The following is a 16,590-nucleotide window of genomic DNA, read 5'->3' as shown; positions in this document are numbered from 1 at the left end:
TGTAAATATTGTATATATTATTTTATCATTATGTTATTTTATTTATTTATTTTTCATACAGATAGTCTGATTATGTTCATCTTGTCTATTCTTTTGTTTGTATATATTTTAAGAGAGTTTTTTTTTATTTATTTTTTTTTTTTTTGAAAAAAAATTTGACGTTTGTTAAAATTAAAGTAGTGTCAATCAAAAAACAATATGAAATATATTTTTGCCTCCTTATCTCTTCAGGCTTGATAATTCTAACAATATATTACTAACTAGACAAACACCCCGCCTGGAATGATAATATACAACCCTTAGGAGAAAAGCAATTAGGTTTCAGAGCAGCCAAGAGGATATCAATGAAAGATAAACAATTATCCACTTATGCTACTCTAGAAACTTTTAGAACTCTCTGTTTGCCTTTCCTTTGCCTTGGTTTTCTTTTAATTTCCTAAGAAAACTAACTTAGGCATCGTTTTAGTTATCCTTACACTAAATCATGTTGAAATAGTATTTTCGAAGAGTACGATTATATATAACTTCACAAAAATAGAACCATTTCGGAGTCTTATTTCGAAAGATCTGTATAAAATAATCGTAATAAAATTTTATAATAACTTTGATTTCTTTCATTGAATCCCTAGATCAATATTCATCCTAAATTATCTGTTTTTATTGATCGTTCTGAATATGTGGCAATTGATACCTTCTAAAGATTTTTTTTTTTTATTTCCCTTCTCATAAAGGCAGGGATTATCAAAGTAAATAAATGTATCAAGCTTTTTTAACATTCTGTAACCAGTTTTAGAGAAACCACAATTTAGAAACACTATATCGACTTAAAATAGGTGATCATTTACTGAATTCTTCTGAAAGCTTATTCTTGGGAGTTAGTACCATATACCAATGATAGCAACCATCATTAATCAGCAAATCGCATTAATTTTAATAAATTCAAATAAATATAATTTATGAACTAACTCTCTCATAACAGGACTGAAAATACAAAATAAATACAGTTATTATATATATTATTTAGTTTACAAATTTATATAACACTATACTGATGGAAAAATGAAAGTTGTCTTTCTTGGTTTAAATGTGCTACACAATTGAGTTGGTTCTTGTTCAATAAATTTCAACGGTAGATTTCCTGGGAGGGAAGCCTATAGTCTCTGATCCTACTAAGTTCCTTTATCGTCTCTGAACTCCTTACTCTATCCCCTGAGTCCCTCGGATTAGTGTCCAGATAAGGAAGATACATTCTACCTCAATCGCTTCACCTTTAGAACCACTATTATCGATATTTTCCATAAGAAATTGAAAATCCTTTTTACAAAAAAAAAATTTCGGATTTATGCAGTTTCAATTTTTAACCAACGATGTGTAAAAAAAAATATGTTTAGTTTTTTCTCAAAACGTCTTTTCGACGTTACTACCCTACGTTTAACTTTTGAAAAAGAAAACATTACTAGATCTTTTTGACGCCTCTGATAAAGTAAATATCAACCCTCTATTATTTTACTATTCATATATATAAGACTTAGAACTTGCATATTTAGAGTTGACGATGAGTTGAGATGATAGTCTCTAATTAATATGTAAGAATGAGTAAATAAACATGATATAAATAATAAAGAGCATAAGGTCACAATTTAACAGTTATTAGTATACTATATTGTAATATAAATGTATATTCTAAGTACTTTATTGTTGCACTATATGAGAACCGGTCGAATTCATAGGCTGATTTAAATTTAAAAAACAATGAGTGAATAAAAAAACAGAACAGTAGAGTCAAAGGGACAGAGGATGAAAACATAGTGTCGCTTGTATGAAGGCGGGTAATTCTAAAGCACTAGAGAGCCACCACAAAGGGAAAAATTCAAATTTTGACCTCAACAACTGCCATAGTGTAAATGAGTCATAATGTCAGAAGCTTTTCTATCTATTTTTTCAGTATCCATATTAGTTCTTTGTAGATATAAATTTTTACAATACGTTTTTTGGGATAACATTTCTTACTATATAATTTATTTAAAATATATTTTTTTTTTATAATTACTTTCTTTAATAATTATTCAGAGGGTGACGTTACGTCAGAGTTCTGTGGTATTTCGAAATATTTCTGCGATATATATTCATTACAATGTAATATAGTATTACTATACTTTCTTTGCTGTATTTTCATATAATATTTTTATACTATCTGTGTAAGTATAAAAAACGCACCTTAAAGTAAAACAAATAATGCATTAGTCACTTAATTGAAAAATCAAGGAGACACAACCTGCTTCTGTATTGATATTCTATCTTTCGACTCCATCAATCAGAAGTATGTAAGGGAAAAAATAGAAATAGATTAAAAATATATAAACAATTAAATAAATCTACCGAAAAGGAAAAACATCTGTATCGTTTGATATGGTCACAAATTTAACAAGGATTTTTTTATCACTGCTTCCCTTCAACTATGTAAATAAACTGTTTAAGGAATAGGACGGGAAAGGAAGAGGCATTAAAATAAATGGCAGATATTTAGACAATTTAAAATTTGAGTATGATATATGTCCATCGACTCATAGCAAAACGATAAAATAACCAGTAACAAAATACTTCAAATAGTCAACTCAAATTACAAAAATAACATAATGCAGGTGAACAGATAATATAAATTAGAAAACATATTTCAGAATATAAAAAACAATTTATTTATCTTGAACAAGGAACTTTTTTAGAAAAAAAGTACTGCAAAGAAGAATAAAAATAAGATGCCACAAATAAGGGCTCTTAAAGAAAAGTTTTAAGTGTAATTTTAATGCAGGCCTAAGAATAAAGGTGTTTCATTCTTGTATCCTATACGGCGTTCAAACTCGGGAACTAACCAAGAAGGAGCAGGAAAAATTTGAAACAACCCAAATGAAACTTTTTAGGAGTATGGTGAAAATTTAAAATGAAGGAAAAGATACAGTCCCAAGATATCCTTTCTCACGCAAAGGTGAAAAGTTTAAGAAAGGAAACCTAATAATTTAAATGAAGGAGAATTAAGTATCTGACCAGGGCCCTGTTTCATAATGAAAGCTAATAGTATTAGTTCAAAGTACAAGTGTAGAAACTAGTGTGGTAATAATACTAATACTTATTTTTTTCATGATAAGGATGACTATTAATGATATTACAGGAATTAAAAAATACTGAAGTACAAATTACTATTGTACAAGTCAGTGTAATTGAACTAAGATAAATCTAAAAGACTAATAGTATTAGTTTCTACTTTATTATTAAACATGGCCCTGATCGAAAGACGAATGGTGATGGAAATACACTACCGATTGGACTCTGATAGATCAAATGAGAAGCAGTGGAAGACCAAACATGAAGAGAAGAGATGAAAGTACCAGTACAGTGCTACAAACTAGATAAAAGAGGCCAAGGAAAGAGAATACTTTATTTATTTATTGCTATTTATAACTGTATTTACATAAAAATACATAAAGTAAATTTGATGTAAGATCAAAATGAAGTGGTACGATTTTGTAGAGAAATTACCCATTGGTAGCACTAGTGCTGGTTCAATGGGAATGCTGGTTCAATATTGTTGAGAAACCATAAAAGATAAAAATTGTTTTATCTTTTGTATCATCAAAGAATTATTTTATTACTTTGATAATAAACTGGAAGTATTATTTAAAAAGGATATATTATAATTATGTTTTCTCTGTTATTTTTGTAGTATTTTATTTCAATAAGTACTGTTTAACTTGTATTTCCAATATTTTTACTTAAATAATTATATTTTTTTTAAACTGAATTACATCGTACCTCCTCCAGGAAAGGCTTTAGTCATGAAAAATGATGTTAATAAAGCGATTATTATAATTTTCACATGATTAATTAATTAAATTCAAATTAAAAACGCCATATTTCATTATTAATATTTCATTTCAACATTGAAGTATTGAGAACTTCATATATGTCCGCACTATATTGAAAAATGGAGAGTGAAATAAATTACTTTATAAGCCAACTCACCTTCGATCCAGCTTGACACGCACGAAGTTAGGGCATATATGAAAATGTGCTTCGACAGCACAATGGAAAAAGAAAATTTAATATTCCGTACAAGCTTCCGTGAAATTGCTTTATGTCTCTACAGCAGGAATTAAATAGTATTCAGTATTAGATAGGTCATATTAATATTTTTTTTTCAATACCTATTTTTTCTGTGGAAGAACTATATTTAATGACTTTATTCAATTAACATGAGAATAGATAAATATTTAGTTGTTTACTTTATTTTATTTTTTTATTTTTTAATAAATATCTTGATATCATTTAATTTATTTATATTTTCACGAAAATGATGTTAATAATTCATACTTTGTTCTTTTCACTCATCTGTTTTTTGTTTTTTTTTCTCTACTCTTTATTACTATTTCCTTTATCCTTAATTGAAGTGGAGTTTTATATTTCGGAATAAACAAAGCTAGTCGATTAAAAAAACATTTATATAGAAGTAAACGACACAAAATATTCTACAGAGCATTCACTTGTAGTAGCCTTAAGTATTTTTCAGAACCTAGTTGGAGTCCACTTTTCAAACAAAACCTACTTAAACATTAGCATTGAACAACTTTACTCCTTAGCAGTTTCTTCCAATGTCTTTAATAAAAATTATCAAAAACTGGTATTTTTGTTACATATTTTAAATTTTATGGTTTATTAGAAATATAATTTTTTTCATATTATAAATGGTATATATTAATTATATTACGGCTAAATCATTAATAATTTTTGTTTGATTCTTCCTTGCCTTTAGATTTTAAATTAATAAAAAAAAAAATCAAATTCCTCCTGACCACAAAGTTGATTTAAAAATAATTAATAATCAATTCCATTACGGCAATATTACAACCAATAAATTTCCAATTTCAACTCAAATTAAAATCACCAACATTAATTAAGAAGAAATAATTCCTCCAATAAAATGAAATATCATTACAATGTGCGAAATGTAAAAACATGGTGTCATGATGGTATAGGGATCGTTTTGGCGAGAACTTATATCATTCAAATTTCTTCTTTTTTTTTCGTTTCAAATGTCTACGGACATATATTAAGGATAGAACTGGGAAAAGGGGAGCTCATATCTTTTCTGTAATATCTCTAAATTAGGAAAACTACAAAAACCTCTTTGGTTGTCCATTTCAAAGGAAACAGTTCGGCGAAAATTATTTTAGGAAATAATTTGAAACTTGGTGAAATGCCCAAGCATTTTAATTTGAGTAGTGCCTAAGGACGTATAAAGTTTAGTGTAGATAATCCGACCTACAGTAGGAATTTTCGTAATTCAGCCTAAGTGGCCTTTGAACCGTTGCTGGCGCAGCATCCGTGACTTCTTTACCAACACTCCCCCCCCCCCCGGTGTTTCTAATTTCCACAAGGCCCAAATGGATCCCCATCAAAGAGTTCCTTTATTAGTCCCACCATTTAATTAGTTGATTCCAATTAACCCTCAATTAGTATAGTCCTTAATTGAGCGTGCAATTCGAGGTTGAATTGGATCAGGTTCTATTGGATTATTTGTTTACTTACTGCATCTTGTTAACTTATTAGCACATTTAAACTTTATAAATAATTTAATTTAATTTTAAAATTCTCCTTGTATACGCTGAGAGTATTTTTTTTAATATCCTAATTCATACTATCTGGAAAAGAACAACGAATCTAATATTTAATGATTTAAAAATTATAAATTACAGAAGTAACTCGAAAATGGTACAATAGCTGTACAAAATAGTTACTATTGACTTAATGTAAAGTCCAATAGACAATACTAAAGAGCTAATTAGATGGGAAAGTACATTTATATTTTCAAAATATTTAGTGTTGTTAATTTTAGATCATAAAATTTACAAAACGAAGCTAAATATAGTTTCAGATAGTGGCTTAGGATTATAAGATTCTTTTAGAAGGCCGTTATAGGGAAAAGCGCCAGTTCGATTTCTGACTTCAATTTAGTTGTGGTCTCATGGTGATGACTCGAACCACTCTGGTTAGAATAGGTTGGACACCAATAGGATAACTCCCTTGTGGCTCACAAATGACTAGGTAGGGAGTAGACAAACAAGTGTCGTGGGATTTCAGTTAGCCAATAATAACTAGTTTCTAACATTTTTTTAACTGGTTCCCCGGTCTTCGAATCTCAATTGTAATTGTCTCACCACTGTCTAACTAAATTGTAAACTTTTCATTTCGTTATCGTTCATTCGTTAGTAAGTAATAGATTCTATATAGATACCCTCTATCTCGGTATGTAACGTGACATATTTGTTTTGTCTTGGGCTACCGCTTTCCAGTTTGCTGCATCATTATTGATTCTGTCTATCCATCTGGGATTGGGGATGGGAGGGGGGGAGCATTCATTACGTCCTGATGATTTCATACACCTAGTAACGTTACACACGTGTATACCCTAGTGACCTCTGCAAAACGTTCACTATTAGTGCTTCGTTTCCAGGTTTAAGAAACTGATCCCAGACCGCTCCTGTAATTGTATGGGGGACTTTACATTCAAATTCTCGCAGTCGTATGTCAGAGCTGGGTTAATCATGGCATGGTGCACATTTAGCCTTAGATCTTTAGTGATTTCAGTAGTATTGTCAGAGAGAAGGCTCTGTTTGTGCTTATGCTGTTGCGCACTGTTCTATTCCAGTCGGCTGATCATTTATTGAGGTTAACGTGGAGCCGAGGTATTTGCAACTGTACACTGCACACAGAAACTATTTGCCATTCACGCAGACCAGGTCGTCAGGATGGATTCTTCGGCTTAAAATCATATACTTTGTTTTATCTTCATTTACTTGTAAGCCATTTTCCTCAGCTTCTTTTACAAGAGTCTTTGCGAGTCTGTCCATTTTATTTTGATTACTTGGTTATTTTGCTGATATTAATTAGCCTTTCATGAGTGTTTGCACTAATAGTAAGTATCAGAACATCGGTATTAATAGGTGATACTTGAATCATTACAAGTGGCGGTATCTATAACTAGTCATTTATCTTTGTCCTTACCACAATATCATTTACTTTCTGAGATACCTGTAGGAAGCTGGCAACACTGAGCATTGAACAGTGATGAAAATCATGAAACCCCGTCAGAAGAAATGTAAAATACCATTGTAGTTATGATTGTTACATGTTCGTGTTATATTGTAAATGGTCAAAGATAATGTTCTTTAAAGAGTTGCCGAAGATAGTAACTTTCATTGCACATATATACATATATATTTATCGGTATGCGATATCATTAGTATTAGTAACAGTATATCTGTATCATAATATTAATATATTAATTTTTTCATACCCCAAAACAAAACTGTTTCCTGGTTGATATATAGAAATTGCGTCAGGATTTGTTTCAGTCTCATTTGCATTTATTTGAAATTCAAGGTACTCATCTTATACCTAGGTGTTCTCCATTGAGATATAATATCTTTAATAATGAGATTTTAATGGATAGTTTGAGTAAGTGCTATTATTATTAAAATGATAATTAATCCGTTGGAAGGATGTGAAAGGCATTACGTACTGGATGCTATCACAGTTATCTAATCAAACTTTCCTTCCTTACACCCTAACATCACTATCTCGCCCAAACATGAATTACTAGTCATTAATTTATTTATATAATTAACTTTTACAGATAAATATAATCAAATATATCCAAAATATGATTCTGTAGGTAGTCAATAACACTAAATAGGCGCCAGAATAACACATTTCTGAGCGCCAGTTTTTAATGGAACCCACTCAATTAAGCTTTGATCCGAAGCTCTCAATTCGCAATGCCATCATTAACTGTTCGCGTCTCTATTTGCAACAGTGATTTGTGGTATCCGGAAAACCAATATGAAAATAATATTTCGCAATTAAAATAATGTGTAAAAGCACTATAAAATATATTATTTGAGCTTCCAATATAATAAAACCATTTTTAGAAAAAAAATGTTCATTTTAAAAACCACTTTACTAAATAAAAATTAATCCTTTATTCAGACAAAAGCTCTGGTTCTTAATGTAACTGAATAAGACTCTAGCCGAAATATTTAATACATTTACAAGAAACACTATATATATATATATATATAGAAAGATCACTAAAATAAGATTAATTAATACCACAACAGAAAAAGAAATGAAAGCACTGGTAGAGGCCAAAATACTTGAACTTTCCATATTCATATTGCTGTAGGTTACTCATTCACTTAGTTGAGTAGATCCTGTGTATGAAAAATCAAAGTATTAATCCTGGAAAAAACCTCTAATATCTTATCAAGTAAAAAATGTATGGTGACGATCACAGTGTTGAAGGGAATTTGTTATGGATTATGCTAGGTTTGTTCAACATAACATTAAATGAGTAACGTAAATATTTATATGCGAATGTAGTGTTTATTAGGGATCTTTAAGAAATTTTATATCTTTCGATAATAAATAATTGAAACATTCAAAAAGCAGTAAACGATCCTTTTTCGGTAGGGCATAAGTATGTTAATAACTTATGGTCTTATGCCTTAAGAACCTTGCATCGATACAAGATTAGTTTCCGAAATGAAACGATAAGAACCTTATTAATGGAATTTCCCAATAATAAGTTGTATTATGATCTTCATTAAATTTTTTATAAATTTATTTTAAAGTAAGTCAAGATAGTTGTTTTTTTTTATTATTTTTTTTTAAATTTATTTTATTTTATTTTTTTTATTTTAGTATGAATGATCTCATTCATCACTATTACCTAGTTCCCACAACTGTGTGTCAGATTGTAATATCTATCAATAAATAAATCTAATATTTAAATTAAGTCAATCTTATCAATGATCAAAAAGTTCCCTTCTATTTGAGATTCATGAAAAATTTTCAGGTATAAGAAAAAAACATCATACCTTTGACCCAATAAAGATATTTTCAGTTTTGGTGCATAAGAGCCTACGTTAAAGATAAAAAACTAATTCAATGCTAACACCATTCTGATTAAGTTAGAAAGATGTCTTTAAGTAGATAAACCGTTTTTCATTTTGCAGTTATAACCTTTTTAGAGGAAGTCTGGTCAAGGTTCATAAATAGTACAAAAACTTATTACGTATATTATTTATTTTCGATAAAACATCAACAGCAGATATATACATGCTAATTTTCATAACAATAAACAATAAAATATTTATTTACAAAGCAAGTTTAACAAAAACAAGAGTATATAAATGTAGGAACAGTAGAGCATAGCTTTGGCCATAGATAGCAATGTTTAAATTGAATTAAACATCACTTCATAAACATAACATCAAATCAAATCTGTTGTATTACAGATGGATTATTTTCCATAATACAACAGAAAAACACTACATTAAGGAAAAGTTACCAGCGTCCAGAATCAGAAGAGGTAGCTGATTGAGCTTGACCAGATTCAACTTTAGACGAGCCAATGTTCGCAGATTCGTGACTTTCGTATTTCCCAGAATCCGGGGAAGAATAGGACGAACTACCTAATCCTTCGGGATATTGATGATATACTGATCCAGAGTCGTGTGAGTAGCTCTTAAAATTTTCTCCTCCAGCACCAGAGACTCCATCACCGAAACTGCTCCCACTTTCCTGTTTCCAACCATCCAGTTGTCCTGATGAATAATGTTCTTGTCTCTGATAGTCACTGGTGCTAGGATATTCTACATTCTTTGTTTTCTCAGGATACGAAAAAACTGTTCGGTCCTGTCCGGATGACCCTTGAAAATGACCATCGGTCTTAGATAAAGCTCCTAATTGTACAAACTGTGTTGAGTAGGCTCCTCCGATATGTTTAGTTGAATAGGAATGTTGGTTACCCTGAGAACCACCAGATTGCTGGTATTGCTGCCAGCTGTCCGCTATTTTACCTTGGAAGCCATTTCCTCCTTCATACTGTTCAGTTTTTACTCCTTCCACAGGGTATGGCACTGCCACCTTATAAGGGACCCTGACAGGATAAGGAACCTCCTTATACACAGGATACGGAACTTCTTTCTGAACTTCATAAGGTATGGGCTTCTCTACCTGATAAGGTACTGGTTTTTCAACTGGGACTTCAACTTTGTAAGGTACTTCTTTAACGACTGGATACGGTACTTGTTTTTCCACTGTGTAAGGTACAGGATACTTTTTCTCTACGGGTACTTGAACTTTGTAAGGCACTTTTTTCTCAACTATGTAAGGAACCTTCTTCTCAACATAGACATTGTAAGGCTTTGGTACCTCAACCGGATAAGGCTTATCGACAGGGACTTTAACTTCGTAGGGTATTTTCTTCTCTACAAGATAAGGTTTAGGAACCGGAACTTGCACTTCGTATGGTACTTTTTTCTCAACATAAACAGGATATGGCTTAGGCACATAGACCGGGTATGGCTTGTCAACAGGAACTTTGACTTCGTAAGGCACGTGCTTCTCAACCTCGACGGGAACAGGCTTGGGGACTTTCTTCGTGACGACGATACTCTTGATGTGCTCCAAGTGTTCGTGATGGTGCTCCTTAGGTTTCTCTTCATGTTGCCATTCAGCGGCGACGTAGGTGCCGAGAAGGCATAATACTGCAATGCTACACAGCTGCATGTTTGACTGCTCGTTGAAAAGATGCCGACAGTATATATAGATCCCTGCTCCAGTTATTCACCCCACTACTGGTCGTTAACATATCAGAGAGAAAGAGGAGCAGACATGATACAATGACCGGAACGCCCATGATTAGCAGCTCCATCATTACTGCAGGATGTTAATCGTTGTTAATTATGGTTTCCTTTAATAACAGTCTAACATTACTCAAATACAATATTAAATAAAAAACAAATGACTGTATAACCTGTGATACTTCGTAAGTACGAAAAAAACAATAGTACAATTTTTTTACAATTAAAAAAAGACCACTAGTTCCCAAAGTGGGTGCCACAAGCGAATGCCACTTTCTCAAAATATGCAGTATATATATATCAAATATACAGTGTATTCAAGCAATTGCATAGTACTATTTTTTTCTCCTTTTACTATATTTTTAGCCGCTCTAAGGATTTAGCTTGACAAGAAAGCAACGAAATTTTTATGTTTTTAGCACAAAAATATAAAATGTTTCAACTACATAATTTTTTCTGTCATCAAAATATTTTTCGTTGCTAACGGTGTGATATCTCATGAGTCTAAAACAATCTTTAACATTAAAAAAAAAAAATACATAACATTTCTGAAACATCTCGTATTTCTTAGGATATCTATGTACCTTTTTCTGACTTCGAAAATGTTTCTAGAATTAGGCTATTTTTTTTATTGCATGAAAAGGTTTCCTCAACATTCTAGAAATTTAGGCAGAAAAATTGTTTTTTAGAATACTTATTTTTTTCGACACCTAGAAATAGGATTTTTTTTTTCTTATTGTTTAGTATATAAATTTGTTCAAACTTACTGTGCATCACAGCTTAAGTAACAAAATATAATTTGTGTTTAGACTATATAAAGCATTAAATTATTTATTATTCCTATAATTTTAACAATATAAATGTGGTTTCATTCACCTGAATTAACTAATGTAAATAAGTACTAACGGTTAACCCAGTTTGTACATCCCATTGGTCTAAAGTATTCACATTCAAATCAATGAAGAATAAAAAATAAGCAAATTTCATTAAAGAAAGGTTTTTTTTTTATCTCCATATCTGATATGTATACACTTAAACGGCATATATATATAAATCGATAATGAATAAATTTCTATTATAATTCTCACATAAATAAAATTATTATCTATCTTTTTCTATTTAAAAATTGTGGAATATTGCTACAAACTCATGATTTAACAACTTGGAGACCTGAAGTAATACGAGTTAGATCGTTCTTTATTAACAACATCCATGCCTAAATTTCCTCAATCGCGTAGACTGGAAACTTTTTGCTGGATTCGAATGAACGTGGTTGGAAAGCTGATGGCAAAGGTTGAAGGGTGACTTATTTGAATAAGATAACAGTATCTCGAGTTGACCGTAGTTTGATTTTTTGTACGGCCAACTGTTCAATATCATCAAATATAATATTCATATTAGTCAATTTAGTAGGAAGGCAATAACAAATCAATATTGAAAATTCATGGTAATTTGACATCCCCATAAACCAAACAAAGTACATTCACAAAAAAGATATTTAAAAAGAATTATCTCCGCAAACTAAATGACAATTTTAAGAATTTTTTTAAACTATATGACCATAATGATATAAAGTTTGGTTTGTATGCTCACAATAAGCTTCTAAATCATACTACTAGCACGAAAGTTAAAATTAATACTTTACATCAAACAAATAAATACAAATTAGTGAAACGTACAACAATTGTTTTAAAAAACCAAGGTGACTCAACATAAAATTGTAAAAACATAACAAACTCAAATATTACAGTATTGGCCTGACATATTTTAGCTCTACAACATAAATTTTTAAAAACCGAAAGTATTAAATAGTGAAAAAATTATTAAAAATAAAAACATCTTTGAGATATATATGAACTGAATTACGTAAATGAAAAAAATCCGGTTTCTTCACTAAATCAAACACCTAACGTCAATAACATGAAAGATTAAAAAATAGGGACAAGTCAAAAAAAAGGATTTTTAATAGAACAGATATCGGACACAAGTTAATGATTAGGTTCCATTTACAACCCAGAGCATTTCCGCTCTAAAACATGTTTCTAGTAGATCACCAACAGCAAAGACTCCTAGATGGTGGTATAAAAGGACGTTCCAGGCAGTGCGCCACCAAAAAAAAGGTTATGAATAAAATTATCTTTTTTAACACAATCAATTAGCGATAACATTTTTACTTTCACCAACTATATAAGAAATATATAAAAAGGGGAAATTCTTGTAATCGTAAAATAAATCGATTTCTAGTTTTCGGAGGAAATATTTCACCAAGTTGAAGTGAAAATAAAGTCTGTAAATGGTCATTGTGAGTGTATTTATTTTTGAGTTGTGTATTTAAAAAAAAAAATCGAGCGAAACTGAAATTACATATTTAATGGGAGTATATTCCTGGGACATAGCAATAACGTTTTCGATTAAATCGACTCACTGGAAGTACCACATTACACAAACGATTTTATATTTTTATTTCCGATTTTTTAAAAAATCGTTACTAATAATTCAATAAAACTTGGTAAATCAGGTTTTCTATGCAATCAGCTAGGCATTTTCTTATTGAAATTGTCTGACAGGGCTTAAATGCCTAATTTTCAAAAATGGTTTCTCTAAAGTACATTATATTTTGATTATTTGCAATAATTAACAATCTCCTATATTTATTCGTAATAAAACATAGATAGATACAAACTATGAAAGATCATTTAAAATATGAAGAATATGGTCAGGGTTGCGGTCAAAACAGTTATTTTATTATTTTTTTTTTTTTACCGCAACCCTGACCATCTTCTTCATATTTAATAATCACGTACGACTCGATTTTCATGATTTTAAGACTAAAATTACCGAGAGTGATCCTGTAAATGTTTTGGAATAATTTGAGTCTTCTATTTCTTAGTATTTTGTGAATTCAATAAATTTTTATAAACATTTTTTTCACGATTACTTCAATTAATGTAATTAAGATCAAGAATGTTTTATTAACTGATTCTTTTTTTCGCACCCTATTCTGGAAAATTTTTAGCAGGAACAAATATAAATAAAAAAAGTATATACCATTGCTCAACCCTTCTTTTACCGTTCTTAGAGGTATTCTAAAGTTTATTGATGTACGTCAACAGTGTGCAGAGAGTCGCAGGCGCTATGTTGCGCTCCATTTATATGTAGTGCGGGGAAGGTCCACTTTGCTGGTGGTAGGTTTAGACTGCAGAGCCCGAAGCTTTCCCTCTACGGGGGACAGTTCCAGTTAGTATCTACCATAGGGATTTCCCTGAACAATTGGTTGGTACAGAGTTATAGTTCATTAAAAAAATTGATGTGCTTCTGGCCATCATGTATGGCAGTATTTCTGGCTCTCTTACTGTTCGTCGAAGGACGGAGATCTGCAGTTTATGGAGAGTACTCTTGAATAGGTGTGACAGAAGCTGTGCACCATATAGCAGCATGCTTCTTATAACAGCCTTATAGATCTGCAGTTTAACCCTGAGGAAGAGCTGCGGTGATTTGGTAGGTTGTATTACCTGCATGACTTCTTGAGCCTCTCACGGACATGGCTGGAGAAAGTGAAGTGTCTATCAAGTGTGAGTCGCAGATAGAAGATAGAGGTGGAGATCCGAAAAGGCATTACTCGGTAGCATTCTGAGCAGCAAGTAAGGGATGCAGTCCTTTCCAGATGTCCTGTTACCCTTGGTACGTCGTAGCGTTAACACAAGCTGGTTATGATTTGGGAAGATTGGCTTCCCATTGTTACTTAGTGATGGAGAAGGAGTATTAGTCGTCCGCGCAGCACCCTACGCATCATAGCTTGTGGTAAGAGGATCCATTTGTTTCCCAGCCGTCATCAGGTCGTCGTCGAAGGTGAGGTGCACATTTTGTCTCTAGTTGACAAAGGTCCTGACAAGTCTCCAGACCTGGCGACGATCTTCATTTGTTCTTCGGAACTGGTCATGCCATAGTGAGGTCTTACGATCACGCATGCGGTTGGCAATCTGGTGTGTCATAGCATTGATGACAAGTTTCAGGCCATAGTCTCGCGTCCAGTGGAAGATAGTTCGGAGACTTCCGCTGTCCAATGAGGACGATAATGTGCTTTGGTGGTGTTCTGATAATGTTAGGCTGTGGCGTGAACTTGGGTGATGGCCTAAACCACCTCATCCACTTCCTCCGACGTCTGCAACTATGTCATATTTTCGTTGTAGTCACTTCGACACTGGAATTGTATCCTTTCCAATTTGCCTTATGGAGTAGTTATTTGTTTGCCGGTGGTGTGACTTTCAAATGTGAACAGTACAGGCCGGTGGTCTGATGGTCCGTGAAGCAGTGCCAAGCAGTCAGTAACCGTGTGGAGGTCTCTGGGCCAATGGGGAATTCCTCTATGGGTAGGCGTAGGCGGCTGAGCCAGAGGTGATGTTCTGAGTACACCTTTGAAAGCGAGGTCACCCCCGAATTAGGCTTGGTTGCCTTGGGTGGGTCAGGTGCAGTCGATGCGGTGAGCAGACCTATTCTTGCTTTACAATTTTTTAATGAGGCAACATGCTCTTCGCCGTGTTTGCATTGAAGAAGATTTATCTACATTTAATGCAATGAGGATTCATTTATTGGCCTCTTGTTTTCTGCCTTTATCCGGAAAGGCCCCGGTCATATTATTTCGAATAATCGGTATTCTACAGTTCTTATATCACTATTAGTTTACTATTACGATTTTCTTTATTTTGTGTTAATACACCTTATACATGCAGAATATGAATCATTAACACATATTGAAAAGGTGGAAAAATGTAATATAATTAAGAAAAAAATAAATTTTATAAATTACAAATGTAATTACTAAAGGAATTAATTCTGATGAAATAAAAAGTTATATTAATGTTATTTATAAATAAAAAATAATTTTAAAAACCTATCCAAAATGACTTACTCCTTACTAGGATACACTTGATTGATCTTAGTAGGATCCTACTAAGTAGTCAGTGTAGATAAATGCTAACTTAAAATTTACTTATTATAAATATTTTTAAAAATCATATTAAAATAAATTACTGTAATATTTATATAGTAGTTTGCACCCAACACAGACCAACTCATTTTCCTTACCTTGGGCGAAATAGGGTATTGTGAATCCCATTTATTGTTAATAATTAACAGGGGACTAAACCGAGGGATCATGAATTCAGTGGGAAACATCCCGTTGGGTAATCCGAGGCTGGTATTACTATTCAATGGCGGGGCATGCAACATAGACCAGCCACTGTCCCAGGTGTGATTCCACCTTGAATGGAACACCACCCTATTCGTGCCACCTAATATCATCCCTCACTGCCCTTCCTACATAACTAACAACATCTAAAATTAAGGAGATGTCATGACAATTATAAACAATATACATTCTGTTAACTTAATGTTACAGACTTGTAATTTGGTTCTTATAATACTGAAATATTGAATGCAACTAATTAGTTTAATTATGAAACACAATCAGGAATGTTACAGGTTCTCAAAAATATGAGCATACTATAGGTTCTTCGTTCAAAAAACAGTCTTCAAGAGCATGTAAAGTGTAAAATATATTCGGAAAATTTTTGTATTCACTTTTATTACCCTCAACCCAAAAAAAAAGATACAGAGTTAAACATTAATAATTTCGGGCATAAATATATGCTGTATATTATATATATTGTCGCAGTTATAAAATAAATACAAATTAATAATTAAACCTTTGCAGGACAAAGTTTTTTTAGTACCAAAAATATTTTAATTATTGCTAAATCTAAAAATCGCTTAGACAAAAGCGTAGACAATTTTTGATAAATAAATAAATAAATATATATATATATAAGTTAAGTTTTGGCGAAAGCACAATGTCAAAAAAGAGAAGAAGGAATAAGATCTAACTCGCTTG

The 16,590-nt window shown here is 31.8% G+C and overlaps 2 protein-coding genes across 2 annotated transcripts in view; one reads left to right on the top strand and one right to left on the bottom strand.

Moving 5' to 3' along the window:
- Nucleotides 1-16,590, top strand: part of LOC106681988 (ankyrin repeat and death domain-containing protein 1A) — a 252,329-nt gene that overhangs the window by 104,460 nt on the left and 131,279 nt on the right. The window lies entirely within an intron of this gene.
- Nucleotides 9,143-10,626, bottom strand: LOC106681968 (probable serine/threonine-protein kinase kinX). Its single transcript, XM_014422576.1, has one exon. The coding sequence runs from the start codon at nucleotides 10,624-10,626 to the stop codon at nucleotides 9,400-9,402; it is 1,227 nt and encodes a 408-aa protein (XP_014278062.1). The 3' UTR covers nucleotides 9,143-9,399.

Source organism: Halyomorpha halys, unplaced genomic scaffold (assembly GCF_000696795.3).
Source record: "Halyomorpha halys isolate HHAL.00 unplaced genomic scaffold, Hhal_1.1 Scaffold380.1, whole genome shotgun sequence".
Classification (NCBI taxonomy): domain Eukaryota; kingdom Metazoa; phylum Arthropoda; class Insecta; order Hemiptera; family Pentatomidae; genus Halyomorpha; species Halyomorpha halys.
This window is presented reverse-complemented; position numbering and strand designations above follow the sequence as displayed.

Bases quoted from the DNA above. Each gene is read 5' to 3' on its own strand.
- LOC106681968 (XM_014422576.1), bottom strand. From the start codon at position 10,626: ATGCAGCTGTGTAGCATTGCAGTATTATGCCTTCTCGGCACCTACGTC.